The sequence below is a fragment of the Teleopsis dalmanni genome, chromosome 2, assembly GCF_002237135.1.
Source record: "Teleopsis dalmanni isolate 2A chromosome 2, ASM223713v2, whole genome shotgun sequence".
NCBI lineage: Eukaryota > Metazoa > Arthropoda > Insecta > Diptera > Diopsidae > Teleopsis > Teleopsis dalmanni.
The window spans coordinates 19,136,508-19,163,706 of NC_051847.1; the positions used below are offsets into that span (position 1 = coordinate 19,136,508).

The following is a 27,199-nucleotide window of genomic DNA, read 5'->3' on the forward strand; positions in this document are numbered from 1 at the left end:
AATTTTTTTCAAAATTGATTTACAGTACAAAATTTTATAAATGAATCAATATAACATTTCTTCTTATATTGAATTTATGTACACTCAAAGGAACCGAGTTTTATATAATATAAAACAGCAATTACAATATTAATAGCCCTTACTCGTTTATTAAAATATTACCAGGCATTATTCTTTTATAGCATAATAAACTTATTCCTTCTTTTAATACTCGCACTCAAAAGCAATAATATTAATTTTTAATAGATATTTTTAATTAATATGAAAAAGGCTGCCTATAATACTTTTCATACTTTTCAGTAATAAATAATATTATATTTTTAGTTTATTGTTCATATACTTATATACAAATAAAAAAGAATACAAGTATTATTGACAATAATGATATACTACATATATTAGCATTACTAGTCGAAGTACTCTGAACAAAATATTTCCGAAGCTTTTAAGTCTTTGTTGGAAAAGAGATTTCAGAGTCGAGATTTCAACGCAACCCACCACTCATTCATGAAGTACTTCTACTGAAGTTTTAAAGAAATTGGATACTTATTGACGTACAGTTCCACTATCTGAGATATTCATAAAATTAATCGTTTTGCTGTTTTCGAATTTAGATCATCTTATGTACAGTATTCTCTTGATTTGTATAACCCTTTCGGGATAGCTTGCATTGATACAAGCCGCAACTATATCTAATACTCAGAAAGTATTGTTTGAAGGACTTTAACATTGTTCTATAAAATTCAGTATTTTACTGTCTTTACTGAGATTTTACTGTCTTAAACTAATCCTAATGTAGTTTTAACAGTATCACCGATGTCTCAATTGTACCAAAAATAAGAGACAATTTATGAGTACAGAAACTTTGATTTTCTTGATTTGTTCTTTTAATTATTAATAGACGATTTTCAAGTACCTAAACTTTGATTTCCTTGATTAGTTCTTTTAATTGTCAATAGACGATTTTCAAGCATTAAATCTTTGATTACCTTAGCGTGTTGTTCATTAGATAATATTGAAAGTCATTTAGAATAATTGTTTTCGTCTATGCTTTCTTTGATTAATTTACATCAGTTTTAATAAATTTTTCGTGATATAGCCTGGTTTTTTATTAAATTTATTTCACCAGAAATTTCATTTTGCAAGCAAGACTTAATAACTTAAAGCGGTTACATTAATCAGATATTGTAAAAGTTCCTAAATTTATTCTTTATTATTCACAAAGCAAATACGCAATTATTGGACTAATCCAGATATTAACATGAAATTTGGCTCATACGTCAAAGACAACACTACTAACCTAAAACAAAAAGAGTTGCCATAATCAAAAACTCGCATATTTTCAATAAAAAGTTTCATCTTATTTTTTTATCCACATTCGCTTTCGGTGATGCTCACATACCAGGACATCCCGGATTTCATTATATATTTTCGACCTTATCGGTAAGTTTGTTCATATCAAAAGTTACACTAATGCCGTCTCTGTTTTTTTTGCGGTTCAATTACATCGGCTAAAACCTCTGTGTTGTTTCACCGGAAAAGAAACAAATAATATTAAAATAGAATAACTCAATTATGTTAAATAAACATCATCTTTTAATAACATTTTGTTTTGTGTAAATAAATTCTTTGAGGAATTTATTTAAATGCAAAGTCCAAGTAGTTTTTTGTTTATTTGCGTTATTCAAATTGTATTAAAAAAGACCTTGAATTTGTAAATAATTTTAATTGATTAATTAATTACTTTGTTCCGATAAATATTTTGTAACTTTTTATGACTTTGCATTAAAGTCTGATAATTTAATGCAAAATGGGACAAATCTTCCCAAGTAAAATGTAAAAGCTTTTGCTCAAGTAAATATTCATTAGGCCAGCGAAAAGTCAACTAATTAAACTGCAAACTCGTAAAATTTATAAACGCTGTGGCGCTTTTTGTTTAACTTTTAATAAATCTTTATAAATAAAGAAAAAAGTTTGCGTTTTTTTTTAGATTACAATCTAACTACGAAATGATTGCAGCTTTGAATATCCCAAAGCTAAGAGTGAAAAACTTTCATTTTCATTAAGTAGCAAAATTACGCACGAAAAATAAATTAGCTACTGCCAACAATTTTTGTATAAAATCTCTGTCATACCATCAAATAACTTTTCCTCCTTTAAATTTATTTTAATTTATGCTCATTTTTTGTATTCTTTGTTTTTCTCCACTGTTTTTATAGGTCTCACGTCGCATGGCGCAAAGGATAACAGAAATGACGAACTACACCGGATTATAAATCAAAATTTAATTATGTCATCGTCGTCGGTTATGCCCGGCTCCCCACTAACATCAACTGGACTGATATCATCATCATTGTCATCATCTGCGTCAGATATGCCCTATCCTCCGTCATCTATTTCAGCATCTTCATCACAGTATCAACACACAAGTGGCAGCAGCATAAAAGGTTTTGATTCATCCAATGTGATCGATGAACAACAACAGAAACAGGAACAACATTTCAGCAGTCGACAATTAGGCAGAGACACAATAGCGCAACGCCCAACACATAAAATGCTGGGAGTTGGCAACATTGGAGACGGTAATGCTGAGAACCAACTTGATGCGTCTGGTGAGAGTGCGGATGTGTTTAATAGTGCACCCATGTATTTTGGTACTGAAAATTCTACAGTGGTGTCGACTCAAATCGGTGCCACAGCACATATACCCTGCACAGTACATCATATCGGTGATGGTGTGGTAAGTGTCAATTATTGTTTTCTTAACAATTATTTGCTTTCAAATTGTATGGCGCGTGATTATTTCTGTTTAATGATAAAGAAAAATAAACAGGAAATAATTGAATGGCACTGAAACTCATTAAACTAAGCCTAAGTAATTATATATTATGATTATAAAATGAAATTTAATTTTAATTTGTAGTTAAAAATTTTTTACGAATATAAAACAAGTAATACGTCAGATGAATATATTATATATTAAAAAAAATTTTGTTACCTGAATTACTTCTTTAAAATACTTAATTAATGCATGTACGAGTACCACATCTTAACAGAAATCTGAGTGATTTTTGCTATATATCCATTGATAAAATTTCCTTTCATATATTTCAAATAATTATAAAAAATTTATCCATCATTTATAAAATTTAAAAATAAATAAATGCAAGAAATATTTCCAAGATGATGGGTATTTGGCAATACTCAAAACAGATGTATGGTCAGCTAAAAATTCAATTAATTAAAATAAAATAAAAAAGAATTTTTGTTGTTGTAGTTCACTGCTTTTTGAAACTTCTCTATAAAAATTTTGTGATGATTTTCATATAAAATCCATACAAAAAGGGTACCAATGAGGCTCAATAGTTTTAAATTCAAATATAATATGAGATAGAATGAAATGACATGAGATAATATAAGATGAAATGAGAAGAGATGAATAAAATGAGATGAAATGAGATAAGATGAGATGAGACGAGATGAGATGAGGTGAATGAGATGATATGATATGATATGAGATGGAATAAGATAAAATAAGATGAGATGGATTGGGATGAGATGAGATGAGATTAGATGTGATGAGATAAAATGAAATAAGATGAGAAGATATGAGATGAGATAAGATGAAATAATATGAAACAAAATAAAATGATATGAGATAACATGAAATATGATGAGTTGAAATGAAATGATGTGAGACTTGAGAGATGAGAGTAATATGTTTAGAAATTGTATCAAGACAAGAATAGTTAGGAAAATATACGATATGTCTTTAGAAGAATGTCGATTGATTGAAAGAGATTTAGTATAACCTCTAACACTTTTGTTAGAGATAGTGAGTAAATTTTTAGGTAAGGTTTGTGTTTTAAAAATCTGTGTGCACAATAAGTGTACCATTCGATAACAACAGCTCAGAAACCCATTCGTATGTGACTTTGTAAATTGACTCTAAATAAATAGAAGTCTATCTCGCAAAAGAGTCATATCGAATCAATCATGATATATCAATATCACTTGAAAATGATTGATTCGATGCCTATTCGTGATTAAGTGTGCCTTATTATGTAGTTGTTGATATAGGACGATACCCATGATCGGAATTATACTATATTATATGAAATTATACTATATAAGTTTTGGTAGCAAATTCACTATCGTTGACTCTGAACCATGTCTATTCAAGTTTTTTTTTTTTTTTTGAGAACTTGACTTATAACTTATAAACTCTTAAATTTGACGTAGAAATTTCAATGCAGTTCCACCATACACAACATAAGTTGAGATTTCATAGAAGTTAATAACTTAGTTTAATTTTAGATTGATTACTTTGTTTTAGTAGAAGCAAACCGTTCCTCATTTTCTTACCACACACCTTAAAATGAGATTCTAATTTCAAAAACCATTCTGCAATGTTGATAAGGGTTATTTTATTTGGGATATTTCGATCTTGCCAGACCTGACTATTTGTATAAATTGAATTCAGATATTATGACCAGTTTCAAATATTGTATAATACGAATCGTATAATACCAATTCTGCAGTACCATGATATATAAAGATGTGATCCTTTTTGCTTTTTTTTTTGTAAAATATAAAATTTTTCCGAAAACTTAAACAAGTACTTACTATTCATTAATTTTGTAACCCCGTTCTTGAAATAAAATATTAAATTCATCAAAAACAGTCAAAGATTTAAACCTAAAAATAACGTATCAGAAACCCAAGTGCATGCAATTAGTTTACATATATTGGAATAGGAAACCTCGATTACAATTTCCGAATTTAATTAATATGGCAAACTTACATATTATGCAAATTACACTGCCATGAGATTATATAAGCATATATATATACATATATACATATGTGTAGTATGTGTATGCAAATTTATGGTATGCAATTGAATTAGCATACCAAAGGACTGTAGTAGGAGCACTCAATAGAAGTGTGTGGATAGCACATCATAAAGCTTAATTTCGAAATTACTATTAATTGGCTAAAAAATTATCTTTTGTACTATTGAAAAATTTGAGGTTAATAGATATAAGATATTCGAATAATAGAATTTTTTTTGAAAATATTATATAAAGGAATATTAAATTTACTATTATATATGATACTTCAACTTGCCGTATTTTTTACTACTACTCATATTTGAAAGTATTTATAAGTCAGTCATGATTTATAATAACATTTATTATTTATTTATACAATAACAGTACAATATGTATGTATGTAGTTATAACATTGGAAAAAGTTTACTGTTTTTAGAATTGTTTGGGTATGAAAATTCTTCATATCCTCCATGTTTTAAAGAACATCAATTAAAATATATTATCAAATCAGAATAATAATTGATTAGACTGATTATTATTGATAAAAAGATTCCGGACCCAGCTTCTTCTATCCTGGCTAGTTTAGCAACGTATTCGTTTCCACATACGCCAGTGTGTCGCGGTATCCATACAATCGACACGTGATTTGCTTCGCGGAGTAGGTTCCGCATTCAGGTATTCTAGCATTAGTCTTGAAATCCCCTGGTACGAGTTTAGTGCCTTGATAGCCGCTTGTTTGTCTGTCAGTATTGCGATATTTTTTTCTCTCGTATTTCCATTCAATATTCAAAAGTATGCACCTAAATATTGCATAAATTTCCGCTTGGAAGATGTTAGTAATTTTTTGTAGCGCTACCCAATGTTTCAGGTCCGGTCCGACTATGACCGTTCCATCATCATCTTTCATAAGCGAGCCATGTGATTGTACTGTTCATTCACTGGTAGGTTTGTTTAATGTTCTCTCAGCTTCTTTTGTTGTTTAGTTCAGTTTTAAGGAATTTAGAAGCTAAACTTTAAATTCATCATATCCCATGGCATTGCGAACTCTATCTATTATTAAACAGACAAGATTTAACAAGTTAGATTTCATTTCTTCATTCTTAGGTATGCCGTTTCGTGGCCATTATCACTAGCTTTTATTTTGAAGTCTAAATTTTCTTTCATAACAAAAGCGTAAATATATTCACACTTTAAAAGATGAACAGACTTAATAATATGAAGTTACTCTTTATATTTATTATCTTTATCTTTATTATTTTTTTTTTTTCGTTATTAGAATTTATATAATTTATAATTATATAAATTTATAATTTATAATTTATATAATTATGTTATTACAATGTAGGGAGTAGTACCCATTAGAAATTTGTAGTCCATTGTGCTAACACCAATTCTATTAAACAATCTTTATGCCTGCAATTAACATGAAAGTCTACCTTTGATGATTTTGTTTTGCGTCATATATAGTGTGGCTCAATGACTTTATTCTCAAGATGGTCAAGTGTCCATCAAGTCATCTGATTTTTGAAACTTGAAATCTAAAGTTCAGTTTAAAGTACATTTACTAAGTCATTAAGCCCATACTTTAAAACCATACTAAACTATGCTCCACTCATAATGTGTTAAATTGCTAGGATTACAGCTGAGATTTTCCATCTCTGCTGTTGTAGTAAAAAGCAAAATATTTACCTTAAAGTGAATATTTGAATCTTATCCTATTTATTTTGGAACAAAGATAAAAAATTAAAATAATTTTAACGTTAAAAATGAATTCTCTCGGCAGCATTAAAGTGAAAGCGAAAAAATACATTTTCGAGCGAATAAAAGTGTACTCACATAATGGAACACCTTTAAATCTGAGCTTATGGGCTCAAGGACATCACTTCAAAAGTACGTGTAAACTACTATCCTTATGCACGCTTGTTTGCCTATATGTTTGTTTTTGTGTGCGTGTGTGTGTGGAGAGTGTGTGTGTGTGAGTGTGTGGTTGTGTACCTTGCGTAGAGGAGCTTAATTCTATATTTTTGTGTTAGCATTAAATAATCCATGCCACAAACAAGAAAATGTCAACTTTTTTGAATGTGCTAAAAAGCACCGAAAAATGTGGCAGCATTGAATGCTTTGCTAGGATTCTTCCTATGGCACAAAAACATATCTCAACGTAGCGTTAGTAAGGATGCTTGTAAAAGTAAAAGTAACATTTTTTGGCTACACTTTTGCGGTGGCACGTTGATTTCGTGACTTTGGTTTATTCGGTATCTTATAGTATTATAAACAATATACAGTGTTTATTTTGTAATTATGAAATTTTTTCCACATAATTTACCTTTCATTATGCTCCTATTAATGCAGAAGTTCTTCAAATGTTTTCTTAAAATTATTTCAATAAAATTTTACTCTTCCCAAAATAATGCAATGGCAAAGTAAACAGAATGCAGGGCACTTCTTATGTGTATCCTGACTCGTTCCATGTTGAAAGTTTTTTGTGATCTGAAAATTTTAATACAAATTTTACATTTCACATTTTCGGTTTTGTTTTTGTACAGCACACGCCCGTTATTTGATACTTTTTTGTAGATACTTCGGAATACAAATGCGTTACTTCGATATTCTTGTGCACGATAACAGGACACAAGGACATATTTTGTCGCAGTATTAACTATAGTATCGAAATATGTAAACTATCACTGGTATGTACGATGAACGTATACTACATACAATATTCTTACTTATTTTCACAGGAATATTATTTGTGTATATTAGCATTTACCTGATTTTTCGACGAACTTTAAAATATTTCTTTGAACGAAACGACTTTGTGACATTAAAAGTAAACTCTCTTCTTACAAAGTATATAAATAAAGGAAGATTTACTACTTGAGGAACGAAAATGAATAATCACTTTCTGCTTTAGCTTAAATTTATAAGTACTTTTGCTAATTAATATGAATTTTGTATCCTGATAACCTGAGTCCTCCGTAAATACTTCATTTAAATGAAGTATGAAAACTTTGTCTTTTCTTTAGTGGAAAGGCAAATTGAATTTAAACTAATGCATTAATATTAAAGGATTCAGTAGTTTGTATTGTTGGTCATGTTATTTTAAAATTATTTAAGTTATTTATATTTTAAACACAAAACTCAGACATTACCAATTTTTAGTTGTACCAAATGTTTATTTAAGCAACAAAATTTTCCTTAACTCCTTAACACCGACATCAATTATTTTCTATTTAAAAACTTTAAATTGTTTAAAAGATTTTATAAATTGTGATTTAACGTCATTATGATGGCAGTGACTATTTTCCTTACTAGAAACTATTTTATTTTATTAGAAAGGTTTTGAAAAGTAATAAATTACAACAACAAAAATTTTTTCAACATTAATTAAATTAATTTAATTAAAAATATAATAGTAAGAATTTTTTTTGTTGTGGGTCACTACTTTTTAAAAACTTTCTAAAAAAGTTTTTTTTAGAAATTATAAAATTTTATTTATTTATAAAAAGCTAATCAATAGCACAAAAATTTTTAAATATTTTATTTAGGTAAATAAAATTTTTTTTACTTCTAATCTATCTCGGATTTGGTATATATATATATACATTGATAATAAAAATTTTTTGCAGTTATTTGTCATATATTTTAATAGAGTTATTTATTAAAAGAGTAGAGATAAGAAGAGTACAGGAACGTTTAAAAGTTCACAACTTCTTTCAAAATAAATTTTTTACCAAGTTCCATTTTCGTACATAATGCCAACGTTATTGTTGTGAAGTTTAAAATAAGTACAAATCTTATATTATTATATTACATTATACACTCACTATATTATATATATACTCTTATAACTCTTATACATACTCCGTACATTGTACATTATTATGTTATTAAAATAAAGTCAGTTGTTTCTAAACTGTACAGTTATGTACTTTATTTTGCCCTTAGTGTTATTATTTGATTTTCTCACAGTTACTCGACTGACATTTATGTTATCTTTTACGAGTCTTAGAGCAACAAAATAGTCTCTTTGACGATGTAATCTATATTTTATACCATTATTATTGGACGTCCCTTATTAAATTGGGCAGCTTTCCACCTAGTTTATTAGCATTGTTTTCTGTATTTCTTGGACCATATATTCTTTGAGAAACAGACATACTATTACTTTTCTTTTAATAGTTTGTTTGGTTCCAGTTGAACTATAATAATTGAGATGATTACCATCTCGAGGTTATGGCTATTTTTATAATACTGTGCTAGTAGTTGATATTTACCAATTTTATTGTTATATGCTTCTTTTATATATAGTTGTATACTGATACTGCAGTGTCGATGATTTGTGCTATGTTTTGTTGTGTACCTATAATAATTATAACCAGTCTATTTAGGAAAGTAAAATCTGTTTAAAGGTTTATTAAGATTGATATGTCTTATTAATAACAATAAACGGATATGTACATATTATTATTTATAATAAAAATAGTGCATATAGAAATGCTTTCGATCGTACATGACAACGTTTAGTAGTCTCCAGCAGTCAATCCGATAAGCGGTTTGCTGTCGTTAGTTAGTGGCACCAACAGCCTTTAAATAATTCGTCATATGATCCGACCATCATAGGTTCCGTCATCTTCAGTAGCACTATTCATCAGCTGGAATGGTAAACATCATTCTCACCGAAGCATTTTTATCTATTCGTATAGCATGACCCAGCCGATAAACTCACTAAGTTTTAATACGTTTAACTCTGAGGCAATATAGTTAATATATTTTATTATGATCAAAAGTTTTCTCTCTGCAGTTCTACGTATTATTCCTTTGCAATATACCATATTTACAACCATGAGAGCAATGATCGACTTCCCTAAGTCTACAAACTTTCTTCGCTTCCTAATTGAAATTATTGTGGTAAAAATGAAAACATAACAGTAATTGCATTAATATTCACCATAATTCCTAAGTTGGAAATTATTTTAATATGCTATTATCGCTTTGAAAATAAGTAATTTTATTCCATTTAAGTTTCTTTGCTGCCATGGCAATATTAAAAAAATGAGATATTGACACAAATGTAATTTTCGCTTGAAGTACTGAATGGCGCAAATGGAAGTAAAGTGAGTGGTGCTCTACTAATTTTAATTACAATCCAATACCATGGCAATATTTTTTTCTTCTCAGCTATTTGAACATTTAATGGTTTATGTACTTTACTTTACGAAATATTTCTTAGCAACCATGAAACAATGTATCTGAAGCATTTCAAGCACTTAGAAAATTATTATAATTAATATTAATATTTTAATTAGCTGAACGAATGGCAAATTTAATGAAAATTTTGTCAAGCGGAAGAAATGTTAGAACAATAATTTTACAGTTTTATAAAAAAACTTTATAAAGAAAACTTTCAACTTTATTTTGAGTAATATCTTTCATTTATATCAATTGTTATAAAAAAAAATTTACCAGACAACTACCCGCATCTTTTAAAAATAAAAAAGACTATAAGACTAATAATTGAACATAAGTTATTATTAATCTTAGTTAGGGCCTTCTTTTAGTCGAAACTTTCCTTGATGCTATCTATACAATATCACTCAAATGCGGCTAATTAATCTGACAACTAACATTATATTATTATTTTCCACTGGCTTGGAAGAGATAACGACAGCAAATTTATAATACAAAGCTTAGCAACTCGCCTCTCCCGGCAAAATTTTTGATATTTTCTCTCAATATACCCTTAATAAATTAAAGACATATTTTCCTCGACTTTCTAATATCTGCATCAATGGTCATTGCAACCAATACTCAATATCCTATAATGATTTTCTCACCAGGAATGAGACATAAGCAAATCTTAAATAAAGATTGAGATACTTAAATCACTCTTATGAGATTTATGACTCTATAGTGCACCTCAATAATAGAAACTATAGCTTTGTTTCTATTTAAGAAGGGTCAACTTGCTTGGAAATGTTTGAATATCGTTCATCCTTTTATTCTTATATATAATTGATCTATACAAAAATACTTTAAACATTTTTCCATTATATTTTGAGTGCAACCGTATTTTTTATGTACTCCAAATATGTTCTGAGACTTTTTATCTGCCTTTAACTGAAAATAACGTAGATATGTTAATTCATCTAATAAACTTTAATTTTTCGCAACTCTTGTTTTTAAAAAAAAAATTTTTTTTTAGTTAATCTATTATTTATGTTACAATGAATATTACAAAGCACAAATTATCTTTGTACATTTATATATTGATTTAAATTAATTTTATTAAAGACGTCTTCAAGTACTGGTTTTGACCAGAATTTACCAAACCGAGCCATGATTTTAGACTTCAATTTTATTACAGCCACTTAATTGACACCAGACCACAACGAGTCACATTTAATCAAAGCAGATTTCACCTTAAAAGTAATTAAGCTTGAAGCCAACTCTAGCAGAAATGCTAGGTACAGAGTTAAAGTTGGATGAAAGGTAAACACAAGAAGGCATTATTTACTGTAACTCCTTTTGGATGGAATACAAATTAGTTAAGTGCAGTAACAAATGCAATCACATTCACTTCCGAGCAAATAACCGGTGAGGTATTGGGCGTTAAGTGTACATTTGGCAAATGCAACCATAAAGGATAACCAGCAAATATGCCGTAGTCAAATGCCAACGTCGATTGCGCTGTTAAGCTACTTGCATTAACATTTTGATAGTGTCAAATTTTTATGCAAATGAATTCATATCTTCTACACAGATACTGTATATATAGATAAGTGTACGATATATTATATAAAGTCGTGTACTATATAAAGGCATGTATCCTTTTGGTATGTTGTGTAATTACCGCTAAGTGTTGGCATTCTCTAAGTCAACTTATATATAATCTGACAGTTGAGAAACTGAGTTTAGTACTGCAAATATATGTAGATAATTTAGATAAAAGTATAATCGAAAATTGCTTCATAATTATTGCATTTTAAATGTGATTTAATATTTGTGTGAAAAGTGCAATTTTCAGAAAAAAGTTGTAAATCTAGTGTAATAAGGAGTGTAAACAAAAACATGAAGAAATGCAAAATCTGGCAAGACAATACACAAAAAGTTTATCTACCCCAAATGCTCCAGATAATCGTTGCAGTGCTGAACATTGTGAAAAAATTAATTTTTATGACATACTTCAGATACGCGCACTTTGCAAGCTTTTCATGTTGACGTTCATGCGAAATGAACAACTTAAGGATAATGCTGCATATTATTTTCCTTTAACGAAATGGTTTAAAAAGTAAATGTTCCGTTAAGATAAAAGAATTACTGAAATGGTGTCCATTGCAAGCGACCTAGATTCATTCCTCAACAAATAAAACTTAAATTAGTGTGAAAAGTAAAGAACAAACTATGTTCGCACGAAGGATGAGCAACACAAAACAAAAAACAAAAAACAATTTATATATAGTAGGAAAACTCTAGAGAAACGTAAACATTCCAAAAGATAAAAAAATAATAATAGAGCCCAATTTTCTGCTCATACACATAAACAAAGTAAACAGAAACAAGGAGAAGTGAAAGTAGCTGGGGAGAAGTTGGATAGTTGGATAGTTGGGGCGTTGTTGCACATTAGCAATGCTTAAAGCGTCAACAATCATTATGCACTTTATTGACATTTTTCAGGCAAGTGGCACACAGTTAACAAAGTGCAACGGCATTAAGGGTAAGGATATTACAGTAAAAACTATTCCAAAGCAAAAACTTTAAAAGCAATGCTCAGTTATAAGCCTATTGCAGTATTATGTCATATTCTACGGAAATTACTTATTTTAAAGTATTTTAAAATGGAAATCTGAAATCTATTTGCAACTAAAAACGTGCTGTTACCAAATTTGCTACACAAAACACTGCATATTGTTAATATGTTAAAGATGCAAATTCTTTTCTTATTTTCTTATTTATATAGGCTTATTTCACTTCATAATATTACCAAAAATTAGTCTGAACTATTGACACTTAACAAACACGCAAATTTCGCAATTAAGTTACAAATTTGTAGGCGTTAGAGCCCTTAAAAGTACAGAGTAGGCAGGGTTTACTGTCGCTTTAAATTTGTCGAGAATGCTACTTCGCTTGTAAAAATAAAATTTAAAAATATTTGCTACTAATGAATATGTTTAACAGTCACTGACAATCCTTCAACAGTTTTGACTTCAAAAAGATACTTGTGTTTTCAAGTTACTTTGCAGTGTACCAGTGTACCAGTGAGTATACGTATACGTATACGCCTGCAAATATGCCACGCTTAACATAATTTGAGTGACCTTCTTTCCTTCTTTCGTTCTCTATGCTCAGTGCCTCATTGCAGCACTCTTTTGCGTTTTATATTACAAACTTAAAGGGAATTATTAACGCAACAACTGCTTAATTGTACTAAAATAACAATTAAATCAAAATGGTGAAAGCTTTAAAGGACAACAAAGATGAAAAGCATAAAATGAAATACAAAAACATGTTGGCGTCAGTTGACTTCAGCAATGAAAAGTTTTCCCTTCAGAGCAAATTTTGTATTTTACGTCGTTTTTATGCTGTTTTACTTTCTTAATTTTTGTGACGTTAAAAGCCATGTCACAATAGGGTAACTAAGTACAAATTGTGTAATTGCCGACTTCTATGTTACTTTATTTATTCATTAATTTTAAAATTAGTTTTAATCAACGTTGACATGCGGCAAATTTCATGACCTTACAGGATTATAAACCTACTAATGAAGTGAAAATGTTTTATTTTTATTTAAGGGCTTACACTCCACTCTTGGGTTAACAAATAGTATTGATGTCCCGAAATTAACTGTAAGCCAAATGGTTCAAATTATGATATTGACTCAAAACTCTTTTGTACTTTAAATTTGTTTTCCAAACATAAAATTAACTAAATATACTAACTCTCTTTAAAAATAATTTAATTTAAAATTTACAATACAGTATAGCATTTATTTAATTGACTGTACAGTATGAAGTAAAAAATTGGCAATATTGAACCCATCAAGCATAAACTTTCGCTACTAAAATTAATGTATTTGATAAATTATCAATAGTAAGTCTTTAACTTAATGAAAAATTTATTAAAAAATTAATTAAGTGGATAAACACAATTAGTCACCGCTTTTAATTTGACAGACACGAGCTCTAAGCCTGGCACTTGCAGTCCCAACAAAATCTATACGGACTATAAACTAATTAAATAAAATTCGATTATTTCCTAAGACCACCGATGTACTTGGCAATACTCGAAACAGCGTTGTATGGTCAACCAAATTTCAATAAATTAAATAAAGTTTTGTCCTCGTCTTTTCTTTGCTATTAATATATAACTTTTTGCAAATCGAGTCGAATAACTATAATCAAATATTATAGAATTCAAATTAACTTAAATTCAATTTGTTCATTAAACTTCATTATACCCTTTAGACAAAAAAGTGGCAAAAGACAGAGTCTTCCTTTATCAAGATTTTTATAAAGAATTGAGAGAAATAAGGAAGACGCTATTAGGCATACATATTTATCATTAGCTTAATTAGAAATCATTTAATCTATCTGTTTACCTGTTTGACTGTTTCAGTGCTAATAGGTTAATTAGCTTTTAAGTGCATTTTCATCATTAGTCGTATTGGTCGAATTCAGATTACTATATCACATAAATGTTATATTAACTGAACAGTTGGGTTTGAGTGCACCTTGATCATCTATCTGTTTAATTGAGTTCGGAATACTATATCATATAACTGATACTGAAACTGAAAATTGGATATTAGTTTTCTTCATTTCCAGATGACGGGAAACAAATTCAGTTAATAAAAATAATTCTGAGAACTATAGCATCCTAAAAAATTTTATTTTAATATAGAATCTAATGATAAATTGAATTCAGAAATAAAAGTATTAAAAATTGCAAGTATTAAAATGATAAAAAAAATTAAAATAAATTATTTCTTAATTAACTACAATTATTTTATTACATAAAATTCGTAACTTCATACGTAATTACACATTGTATGCAATAATCTTCTTAATATTAGCATAATATGTTACTGTCACAGTAGCAAAATCCTTCTAATTGCCTTTAATTAAAAAGATTTTAATAAAAAAATTTTACCGTCTAGACTCTAGATATTTTTTATAAAGGATAATTAAGCACCTAATGGATGTGAATGCTTAATCGTTCTATAATATATATATGTACAAGTAATAAGTAAATTGAATTAAGAGAGATTTTATAAGAATTTATTGTGATCATTGCAGCAAATTAATCTATTCAATGAATAATGTATGCAGCTAAATAGCAATTAATATTTTGAACTGTAATTTTTTTTGGTTTTTTTAAGGTTAACAATTAAAAATTGTTTAATTAATAAAAGTTCAAAAATTTTGCATTATACTACGTATAATGCATTACAAAAAATTTTGTCTACAACTATAACCAGGAATATTATCTTATACAAATTAATTAACCTGAAGTAGCTTATCATACAAATTATATGCACTAAATATGAAACTGTACTGACACTCTTAGTAAAGTTAATTATCATACATTTAATTTATTTCGTAATTAGTAAATAAAAAGGGATTTCACAAAACATACAATTAACGCAATATATTAAGCTACTCTTGCATTCTATATTGCATCGATGAATATATATTAACTTTTAAACGAACAAATAAAAAGAAATATTTATTGCCTTTTCGCTTGATATCATTGCAATTTAATCGAATTTTTTAAGTAGCAAATTTTCATGAAACAAAACTTCAGGCAGATTGATTGCATTCACCATTATTTCTTGTCTGTAAAACATTTTAATTGAGTTTGGTTTTTTAATCCCACTTATTTACTATGGTCACATTTTTAATTAATTAAATTTTTTGAATTGTATATTTAAAAATATTTCTTTTGTGCATAGTAGATGTATTTCTTAAATATAAACATTTACAATACTATATTTTTTGAAATAATTTATAATTAATAAAATTTTAAAATCAATGAAATTGCAAGCTTATTAACTTTAAAATTCAGTTCACCTCATTTGAATACTGTGCATGCATTTAAAAATATGAAGATATTACAATGCAAATATAATGTGCTTCCAATAATTATTTTCATAGCTGCTTCTGTGAAAAATACACATAAAATAATTGCAGTTCATTAGTAAAATTGAATGCTTTTCTCTTTTAAAGAATTTGCACAAAGGAAATGCAAATAAATATATACGTACAATATATTCTTTAAAATATTCAATTTGTAAATTTAAGAGATCATTAATTATTTTTTAAAAACATTTTAACTTAAAAAAAACTATCACTTATTCAGTGGTTAATATTCGTTAATTGGTTTATTAATGATATTGTGGATGTGGTTGAAAAAATAATTTTAAAACATTTGCTGTACGTACATTATAAATAAGTGAAATTTGGAATTTTTGATTTTATTTAAGCTTCAAATTAAAAATAAAACCAAATATTAGACTTTTAAATTTGCAAGAAATCAAATTTTATTATGCATTGTCTTCTAAGAAAGTTTAGGTTACCATTCATATTTCCCTTAAGTCACAACTAATCACTTACAAAGTGATTAACATTGGCTTCACATAATTCTGTTATTAACATGTCCTAACAGACTTAACTCAAAAGCGAAGAAATTTTTCTTTTAACATAATTCTTATTCACACAAAGGAATAGAATTTTGTTTGTAAGTTGTTTATATGCAACTAACATGTTTACGTTTTATAACACTTTTTTCTAAATATCTGAATTTTTTAACAGAACTAAATTAACAGAAACAGTTTAATGTACTTTTCAAATTATTGTAAACAATTACTTCTTTTTGATGCTGTATTTAAAAAAATTATTGAATGTAGAAAATAGTTTTTAATCAATATTTAGCTTATTTTGCTTCAATATATTATTTTTAAGTAATACAGAACGATTTTGTTTGGCAATTATAACATGTAAGGATACGAGTAAGTAAGACAAGTGTAAAATAAACCTCGTTTTATAAACAAATATTCCAACTGCTGGGATTATCTATAGAATTTTGTTCAAATTGGATTTTTTTATGTAGTTTATAGTTTATTTCTTCTTTTTTTTTATATTTATTTACTAAAATTGAGTGGTTGTGCTAGATTGTGGTTAACCAAAACACATGTGCGAAAAATCACAAAATAATCAAAAGCAAAAGATTGTAGGAAACAAGCAAAATATTTGCATAAAATTGCCATAAATTTGAAAACATGTGATTTGTAGCCACCCTTTTTTCACTAGACTATAAATAAAATTGTTCGTTTTTTATTTGGTTTACAGTAGAAACTCTGTACAAAGCAATTATCTGAGTATGCACACTCCTGCAGCATAAAAAAATTACGCTCAAATGTATGCAGACATGCATATTTATTTATTTGCGTCGTTTTTTTTCTCACATACCATAAGTATCTATCTGAGTGTGGGAGCTGTGGTGAGATAAATGCTATGTCAGACATTGGAATGATGGCGCAGAACATATTTTGATAAATTGAGTTAAAAACAATTTAGGGAAAATATTTTCTTGACAATTTAAAATTGAATAAATGTGACTGATTTAATGGTAAGTGTAAATTGGGGCAAGTATGGCTTTACTTTCATCTTGTGAAGTTCTTCTTTGAACGATTTTTATAGTCTACGTAGTCTTTTGTTTCGATTTAAAAATTCATTAAAGCTAAATAACATTAAATAATTAATGTTAATAACAGTACTGTTAATACAATACTTAACTATTACATAGTGTTCGCATAAACTATGGGATTTACTGAATTTAAAATATGACTTACTTGCTTATCTGACCGTAACAACTCATCAGACTTTGGCTTGATGCAGCACTCCTTTTCAAGCGTTTTAACTGCATACGCACCCTCACTACTTCTGTACATTAAGCACATTTAGATCTCCCGTAATGTTTTCACTCTATCGGTGACGGCATCTTTCTCTTGCAACTGCTGCTTCATGCACATTTTTTACTAAAGTATCGTCATCAATTCTTAACTCTCGACCAAAACAGCTTAATATTAATACGTTGAATGATGTCAATGTCGTGTTAAAGGTCGTACAGCTCGTGTTTCATTCGAATATGGTAGTCGTCGTTATTTCGTAAAGAACCGAACATCTTACGAAGAACTTTTCTCTTCTAGTAACTTAACGCTTCTAGTAATGCTTTATCACTATGTGGTACCATCCATGCAGATGTACAGATGTGATAAGTAACTTACAGAGCGTAATTTTTGTCAGTCGAAAAAAGCTCTACATCCCCATTGTCCAGTGAATCCAAGGCAGCTGTTTGTGACAATGGTATAAAAAACGTCGCGGTACAGAATTCTGGTGCTACATACTACTATGATTCGCGCCGCAATGAAGTGAAACAACCGCATATCATTGTTGAAGATGTATTAATAGAGGAAGACTTTTTTGATCTTTGGGCCAAAAATTGCTTATCTTTTGATTTAGCATCATAGGAGGATGCAGCGGTCATAAATTTCGTGGTGAAGATAGTATCTTTGATCAATTAGTGTTCTTCTTTCGAGGCATAATAGCAAGTTTTTTATATACTGAAGTTTGATAGGTCTTGTTTATCACAAATTCGTATCGGTAAGCAAGCTTTTTTCTTGGGCAGCTGTACTCGATATTATACTTGCTCTTTTAAAGCAGGCCTGCCTCGTCCATTGCATTTTTACGATAGAGACGAAGTAAGCCTAACATTTATTGTCGACTTCAAAAGTTAGATAAAGATACCTTCCATAAAAAGAGTTCGTACATTTCAAGTACATATCAGTAAATTATAATCCATATTTCATTTGAACAGGTCATTACGGCCGTTACAAATTTGGAATCCATTTTCGAACAGACACATTTCCTTATGTGATTGCTTAAAAGAGCTCGTGGATTACAATTTCAACAACTGTGATATGTTAAGTATGTGAAAATGATTTTTATCAATATTGTAAAAAAATGTTATAAATTAAACTCGAATATCGCTTCTGTATATAATATGTGCCATAAAATTCTTGATACATTGTTCAATACAACCTTTTAAAATATAAATAATAAATAAAATATTAAGAAACACTATTTTTAAACTTGACTTGTTGGTGTGAACAGCACAGTTCATTTAAAACACTTCAGTCAAGTAATATATAAATAATTTATAGCACTGATATAAAATTTTTTCGCTTTTAATGTGTTTATATTAAATTTAACTGACTATAGTCAATTTTAGCACGACTATATAAATACAAAAACTATTAATATTGTAATAAAAACTAAATCTCAATATTATTTTTTATATTATTTAAAATGAATCATTTTACACAAAATCTAACAGACAGTAGGCCACTTTAAATACAACTCAATGATGTGGGAACCTAAACAAAAACACACAGGCATATGAGTATCCATGCCTATCCTACTCTATACATGTATATACATTATTTAATATGTGTATAGACTATATATATATATATATAATTTTATAGCCTCTGTAATATGAGTGCGTTTAAGTGCGTAAATAAATTTCGTGATTATTATTTGTGTTGTGTACGTCACCGACAATGCGTCTCCACAGTCAATTTGGCTTAAAATGAAATTTAAGTTAAGAAAAAATGGTTCAGAAAATAAGAAATCGTTAAGAGATAAATGAGATACGCACTTAAAAAGCTTTGCCAAATAAATTAGTTTAGTGAATGTCAAGCAGTGCTCCACATTCAGTTAGAAACAAAAACTCTGTGTGATTTTTTTACATTGCTTCACTATTTACTTTATTAATTAATATTAAATGCTTGTGAGAATCAAAAAAAATTAACATGTTTGTAGTGCAATATAGCATTTGATTATACCAAGCATAGCATGGGAAGCCTAGGGCTAAGGACTGGATCTCTTTCAAAATTTACCTTCATTGGAGAGTATTATCATGGATTACAATATCGTATAAATATCAAAGAAGGAGAAAACTGTATGAAAAACTTCTCTCTCAAATACTATTTATAGATTAAGTAGTAACAGAAAATTTTCTCAAACATTTTTTACTGAATTGAACATCTACATGATTTGTTTGCTCGTGGTATTTAGTGGTACTTTATACAATTGTATTAATGATCATTTCTAGCAATTTATGTACAACACTTTCTACGTATTTAACTGTAGGATTATATCCACAGTTCTCATATTCCTTTCCTCTATCTCTGTAATCATCTAAGTGTGCTTCTAGATAACTAGTATTAGTATCTTGTGACTACAATAATAGTATGTTTTATGGCTCTAACTATTTATAACTATTTTGAATGAAATTACCATTACTATCCAAAATTAAACCTTACTTTGTCGGTTGTCTTTTGCACATTCATTTTGTCCATTATCATTCGCCAGACAGTCCAATCAGCGATTTGCAGCAGTCAGTTGGTAGTACCGAGTATCTTACAATCGCTTTTTCCTAGTCTTTCTACAAGTATCGAAATAAACATTTTTGTACCCAGAGAGATCAAATAGAATGCTGTATTACAGTTATCATATTCTACTTCCGTAAATTTATTTAAATTTAATTCATTTTAATTAGATATTCTAACACCAAAAACAAATATAATTAAACCAAATAAAATTATGTGATAAACCTTCGTTACGACGTCAATAAATTCATATTCCTTTACTTAGATTAGATTTTATTTTCTTCCCAACCGTCATGAGACTTTTCCGTACAGGATCAAATAAAAACAAAAACTTATCAATTGGAAAATGATTGATTCAACAATTTGCAAACTTGCAGTAAGTACACTTCGTGTGCCATGTTTGGACATACGACGGACTTATATTGCCAAAAGTTCCTTTGTAGCAGTTTCTGCGTTATTTATTTGCAAAATGATTAATGGCCACTTGAGATTACAAGTCATTCGCCTACTAAAATCTGGTACCCATACAACGGATTAAGGATCAAACCAAGAAGCAATACAGAAACTGTAGCGAAATATTGCCAAAAATTATGTAGCATAATGAGTGCGCTAAGTATATTATTTGTAACAATTTATTGATATACACATATACAGGAATATATATGCGTAAATGTGTATAAGAGTATAAGAGAGTAAGTGGGCATTTCCAATGCCATAAACAATGCAATGCATTAACATTAAGTAATACTTATGAGAACCTTAAATCGAAAGTCAAAATGTATCGTTTTGAACACAACTTGACCTTTACCAGCTGCTTCAATCAATCCATTTGTTTGGATAATTTTATATTTGATTTTCGTTTCTGATCAGGACATTTTTCATTTTTTTCCGTTTTTTTTTTGGCAAGTATTATTTATTTTTACTTTGCAGTTTTTGTTTTATTAGGAATTTCTTCCATATTGGCAAAATTAGTGATTGATTGATTAGCAAATATATTTTGTGCCAAATCCAACATAGCAACTCATCTCTAGAGGGTCAATGCTGAATGAAACTTTGTAATAAAAAGTTTAAATAACATAAAAGGAATAAGTAATTGAATGCGCTGATTAAATAAGTCCTCCAATCCTCACAATGCCAGTTTTGAATTGTACTTGAATTCACGGTCAACAAACAGGGATTTTTGGAATACAAAAGCTGAAAGTATATTTAAATTTATTTGCGGTTATGAGTAGGCGAATTTCAGTTATTCAAATTAATGGAAATATTTCATTTTTTTAAAAATAGAAGTCCTGAATCGAATTATTTTTGTATATTCTCTTAAGACCTCATCAAAACACACTTTTTAGTTTTTCGGCTTCAATAATCTAAAATAGAAGGAATGCAAATTATGTAAAATTTTTCGATTTTTTAATTCTGAAATAATGGTATATAAAGCTTATCAAGTTGTTATTAAGTTGCTTATCGTTGTTTCCTTCATATCTTGTATTTCCTATCCTTTAGGTTCGGAGATGACATAAGGTTATATTTTTGATTAGCGGGTTACCATAAATCCCGAACACATTAAGCAGACAATTTAATAAATTTGGGTAACTATGTTATATATTGTCCATTTAATACAACGACAAAAAGATGAGTTTTGGTTTTTATATGAATACTTGAATTAAAATTTTACATAAAATGAAGGAAGGATTAATGAAGGATATTACGAAGTATAATATCCAAAAAAAAGCTCTTCTTTCAAAGACATATGTAAGATAAATTGATTTAAGACGTGTATGAAATTGGTACAAAAAAATTTAATATATCTTAAATAATTTTCTTTAAAAATCTATTTTGTTCTCTAAGCACTGATCATTTTATCATAAATATGTTAAGATTGAGTATTATTGATGAGACTTGACTATTACTAAAAATAAATAAATTTTGTTAATACTGGCCATCAACCGCGGATATGCTTTGAGTTGCCCACACCCATAAGATAAAGTTAACATATTGGATCTATAATAATATCCACAGTAATATTAGGTACTATTCAGACCAAATACTGTTAGAGATCTATTTCCATTAAAGAGGCACGCGGATATTTACAAAGAAAAGAAAGAAGTTATGTCACTAACTAGCATTGTCTTCCAGAAAAAACAGTTTCTTAATAGAAGTACATCGTTTATTATTTGTCAGATTATTAAGAATTGTCTGTATATAAAAAGTAATTTACTAATAATTTTTTAAACGAATATATATATTTCAAATTAAAAAGAAACACAAATTTTCCGAGCTCTTATCACAAAAAAATCTATTTTTGTTAAGTAGACGAGTGATATTTATTTACTACGACTCCTTTAAAGTAATTGTTAAAATAGAAAGATTTACACAAAATGTTTGAACCTTCAAAGAACCTCCGTCAATAGTTTAAGTATTTATAAACTAAATACTTAAACCTCCGGCCCCTTCGCTTAGTATCATTAACGGCTTAATTATGCGATCGCCTGATTGCTACCAAACGGACCATCAACTTGTTTGTCTGGAAAAGCCTGGTTTGGCCTTCGTGGCTCTCAAACCTATAAGCGAAACTCATTAACTACTGAAGCAAACTCACTAAACCGTTTTTATAAATTTTTAACTAATTATTAATTTATATAGAATCAATAAGATGATGTTTATATAATATAAAATAAGATTACTGACTCAAAAAAATATCTGTTGCTTTCTAAACAGTAGTAAAGCAAAGCAGAATTATTAACAGGACTATTTTGATGAATAACAATCACTTTTGACGAATTTTTCTTTCATATCTGTATAATCCTGAAATACTTTTTTAATGCAAAAAATGTATTATATGAATTGTGCTTCATATATTGCAATTTTATACCAAAGTTAATATATTTTAAAATTGTCACATTCAGGAAAAAATTAAAATTGCTTTTAAATTGCATATTTAGATATCATTTTTTTATTTTAACAGAAATACGTAGCAACGTATTTATTATTTAACAGAAATAAATGTTATCCGACTCGATTCCATATTAAATTATATATTTATTAAATCTAATTTTTTCTTTTAATATTGCAGGTATCCTGGATAAGAAAAAAAGACTATCACCTACTGACAGTTGGTTTAACCACATACAGCAGTGATGAGCGCTTTAGTGCAACGCATTTAAAACACTCTGAGGTAAATAGCACACTTCATATGTAAAATATATGCAATTTAACAAAACTGCAGTAGTAGAAAAAAACAATATCCTTGTTACGGTACACTGACAGGGACGATATTCCTAGCAGAAAAAAAAAGAAGAAAAAAAATTGAAATGAAATGTACTTACAAGCATTTTACACTCATGTTCAGAGCGGAATTTAAAGCTAAAACGTGATTTCCATATTATGCAGCAAACAAGCGGGAAGCCGCATGGACCTGCTCCATGACACATATAACTTGAAGTGCATACAGATAAAAATTAAATATAATATTGACACATTGGTTAGTATGTGTCGCATATTTCAGAGCCACGGAAGGGTCACATACGAGTCTGAACTGCATTTGACAGTGAGCAGAGTGAGCATTCATTTCACTTTTGATTCACGCAACGCACAAAGTACTGCATATTTATTTTGATTACTTTAAGCATAAAATAAATTCATAAAATATATACTGTATCATTATTTTAATACTCCTTCCTTCGAGTTGTAACAACGTCATAATTGTGTAATTTTTTATATTCTGCTCTTCTTCTTTTTATTTCAATTTTATAATGCTTTTTATGCAACCGCATCTGTTACCGAATGTGTGAAATAAAAAATATTCCATCCGACCCAGGATTGGACGCTGCAAATAAAATTTGTGCAACTACGTGACGCTGGCGTCTACGAGTGTCAAGTATCAACCCATCCGCCCACATCAATATTTTTACATTTGAATGTTGTTGGTGAGTATCAGTGTTGGATGAATGCATTCACATAAATTTACTAAGGCAGTCAACAAAAAGTTCACCGTAACAAATGTAAGTCGAATAGCAAATCTTAAATGCAAGCGCAGTAAAAAGCACATACGTACGGTACTAGAGCAGAGTAGAGTAGAGTAAAGTAGAGTAGAGTAGAGTGAAATGGTCCACAAGAAGATTTGTGGCATTGAAATGAAATTGGGTTTGTGGTAATAACGTCGATTTAGCACAGATTCTCCGATTTTTCTTATTTCAAGCGAAATTTGATTTGAGCTCATTTGTTTGTTTTATAGCTTGCTGATGGAGGATACAGTATTATCGACTTAGTTTTAGATTAAAGCATTTACAGCCTTGACCGTAAATACACCCAAATTCTTAAAATATATTTGATTATTTTCATTGAAAAATAAAATCTGTTGCACATTTAATTTATTACATGAATAGTGATTATCACAAAAATAAATTTTTAAAGGTTATCAAAAGAAAGTGGAAGGGTTTAGGAATATATTCTTTATATACTCGTATATATATAATTAAAATTGGAAAAAATGCACTTTTATATAAACTACTCCAATTGGCCTTAGTTCAATTAATTAAAAATAAAGGTTTCTATTCATAGTAACTTGTATTATGTACTAATTAATATTTCAAAATTAAATTATAATTTATCCCTTCCATTTTGTATAAAGTTGCAGAAGAAAACAGAACAGTGTAGGGTTTAATATAATAAATACGAGCACACATATGCATACAACTTGAATTATTAGGAGCAGTATTACCTAACAGTTCCATAGAAAGTTTATGACAGGTTTGAAATAGAAAATCCAATCCAATCTAAACTATGTTTGGAAATATAAGGAAAATTTTACTTACTCATTCCCATAGATGAGAACGCTTCAGTACTAGACTATACAAAAATGTTATGGAGTGTCATCTATTTGTCAGCAGAAGAACTGAAGCATTACTTGCAATACATTCTGTCAGGAAGGTGCAGTGAATCGTTTTGTTAAAAAAAGTATTATCGAAATTCTTCTTGGCACCTTTCCCTTCCCGCACTGTTATTTCAATGTTACTTGTCATTTTGCTTGTTAACAGTGCGCCATTTTGTGAATACATCTCAAGACTGTTTTGCGACTTTTGCAGTGGATAACAATATCAAACAAAGAATATGTCTTAAATTTATTATTTCAAATAAAGTTTCTTGTAAATAAGCACTGAAAATGTTGTCAAAATCTTGGAGTGTATAGACTATATCAAACACGTGCGTTTGAGTAGTACAGGACATTTCAAACCAGTAGAGATTTGATGAAAGATTTGCATCATTCTGGGCGATTATCAATGTCTTTACCTGAACTTAACATCAGTAAATTAAGGGAAATACTGAAGTAATGCTCTATTTACAAGTCATATGAAGTGGACATATCAGTGCACTTCTAAACAATTTAAAAATAGAATATCATACAATGATAAATTCTCTCTCAAAATAAAAATCTATGAAATTCTATCGAAGAAAGAATTATAGTTGAACTCCATTGTCTTAGTTCGCGTCGAAGAGTATGTTTATTTGTATATTCTATATAAAGTTTAAATACTGTAGACTTGATGTCAAAAATATTATGCATACATATTTAAAATTTCATTATCTGATATTTAAGTTATTCTTATTTCATCGAATTTATCTGCAATATGTTTAATTTTAAAGTGCCTGTCCATATTTTTTTTTTGTATCTCAAAATAAATTATGTAAATTTTATATTAATATAAGTTATTGTTATAACTTTTGTATTATATTGATTAAATTCTGCGGTTGCATATTACATTTACCATTTATTTATACTTAAATGCATTATTGAGTTAATATATTAAATACGTTATGATTATCAGGTATGCTTGCCATTTTTATTTATCAATTGCACTTCATTTTACATAAATTTATTTTATTGAAAATAATATAATAAATTCTTCTCTTAATTTAATTGTTGCTATGAATTTTTCATGAAATTCACTTATCAATTAATTAAAATTACATATTTTATTTTCACTATTCAAATAATACTTATACTTATATCTATAATAGATACATATTATTAATATGTATATATAAATAAGTGCAAATGATTAAAACACAATTGTCAATTAATTGTTGTGGTTTTAAAGTGTTAAAACTGGAAGAATGAAACAAATCTATGTTAAAAAGGTATTATAACTCAAATTTACAGGGTCATTACTCATATATATGCGAATATATCACTGTAACTTGAAAATTATACACCATTGCATATATCATTAAAATGAATTTATATATTTTTTATTGATTCGAAACCCGTTATTACAACAAAAAAAAAATTATGAACCAATAAATAATTAAGCAATGAGATGAATTAAAATTTTTTTTAATAGTTTAATAGTTGACTGTATTGTGGCCGTGTGAGTTAACAAATAAATTAATAGCAGCTCTTAAGGCTTAGCTTTATTTATAAGCACAGTTTTTTTTTCAATAAATTACACACTAGAGAATAAAATAAATTAAAATGAATATAATAAAATATGTTTTATTTTTAATTATTTTAAGATTGATAGTTAAACGTTTTTTCCTTTCACTGAACACATATCCACAAACATCTTCACTGTAATATGCGTTCCTAAACCAAATATAAAGACTTTCTAATCCTTTCATTTTAATTAATAGAGAAGTATATATATGAAATAATAATTATATTATCATTAAATAATAAATTTTTAATTTTTTTTAACATTGATTTAATAAAATTAGACAACAAAAACATATTGTTTGGTTTAAAGTTATGTTTTTAAAAACTTAACATAACCCTTTCACTTTGTATAAATCTCGCTGAGACCAGCTGCAGATATGTTAATTTAACAGTTCATTTAACATAACTATTGAAATTTTAACAGCAACAACAGTTGTGTGCTGTACTAAATAGTGCAAGAAATTAGTTAAATGTTGAAGTAAA

General features: G+C 28.3%; 1 protein-coding gene across 1 annotated transcript; it reads left to right on the forward strand.

The window, feature by feature from the left end:
• Positions 1 to 1,810: 1,810 nt before the first annotated feature.
• On the forward strand, positions 1,811 to 24,244 carry LOC119674042. The gene is made up of 4 exons (XM_038085165.1): positions 1,811 to 1,829; positions 2,220 to 2,740; positions 23,357 to 23,458; positions 24,101 to 24,244. Exons 1-4 carry the CDS (start codon positions 1,811 to 1,813, stop codon positions 24,242 to 24,244), a joined length of 786 nt encoding a protein of 261 aa, XP_037941093.1.
• The last annotated feature ends 2,955 nt before the right edge of the window (positions 24,245 to 27,199 follow it).

Excerpts from the sequence above, each read along its gene's own strand:
- LOC119674042 (XM_038085165.1), top strand. Across the intron at positions 2,741-23,356 it reads ATCATATCGGTGATGGTGTG|GTATCCTGGATAAGAAAAAA; the intron begins GTAAGTGTCAAT and ends TTAATATTGCAG. Across the intron at positions 23,459-24,100 it reads CGCATTTAAAACACTCTGAG|GATTGGACGCTGCAAATAAA; the intron begins GTAAATAGCACA and ends CATCCGACCCAG.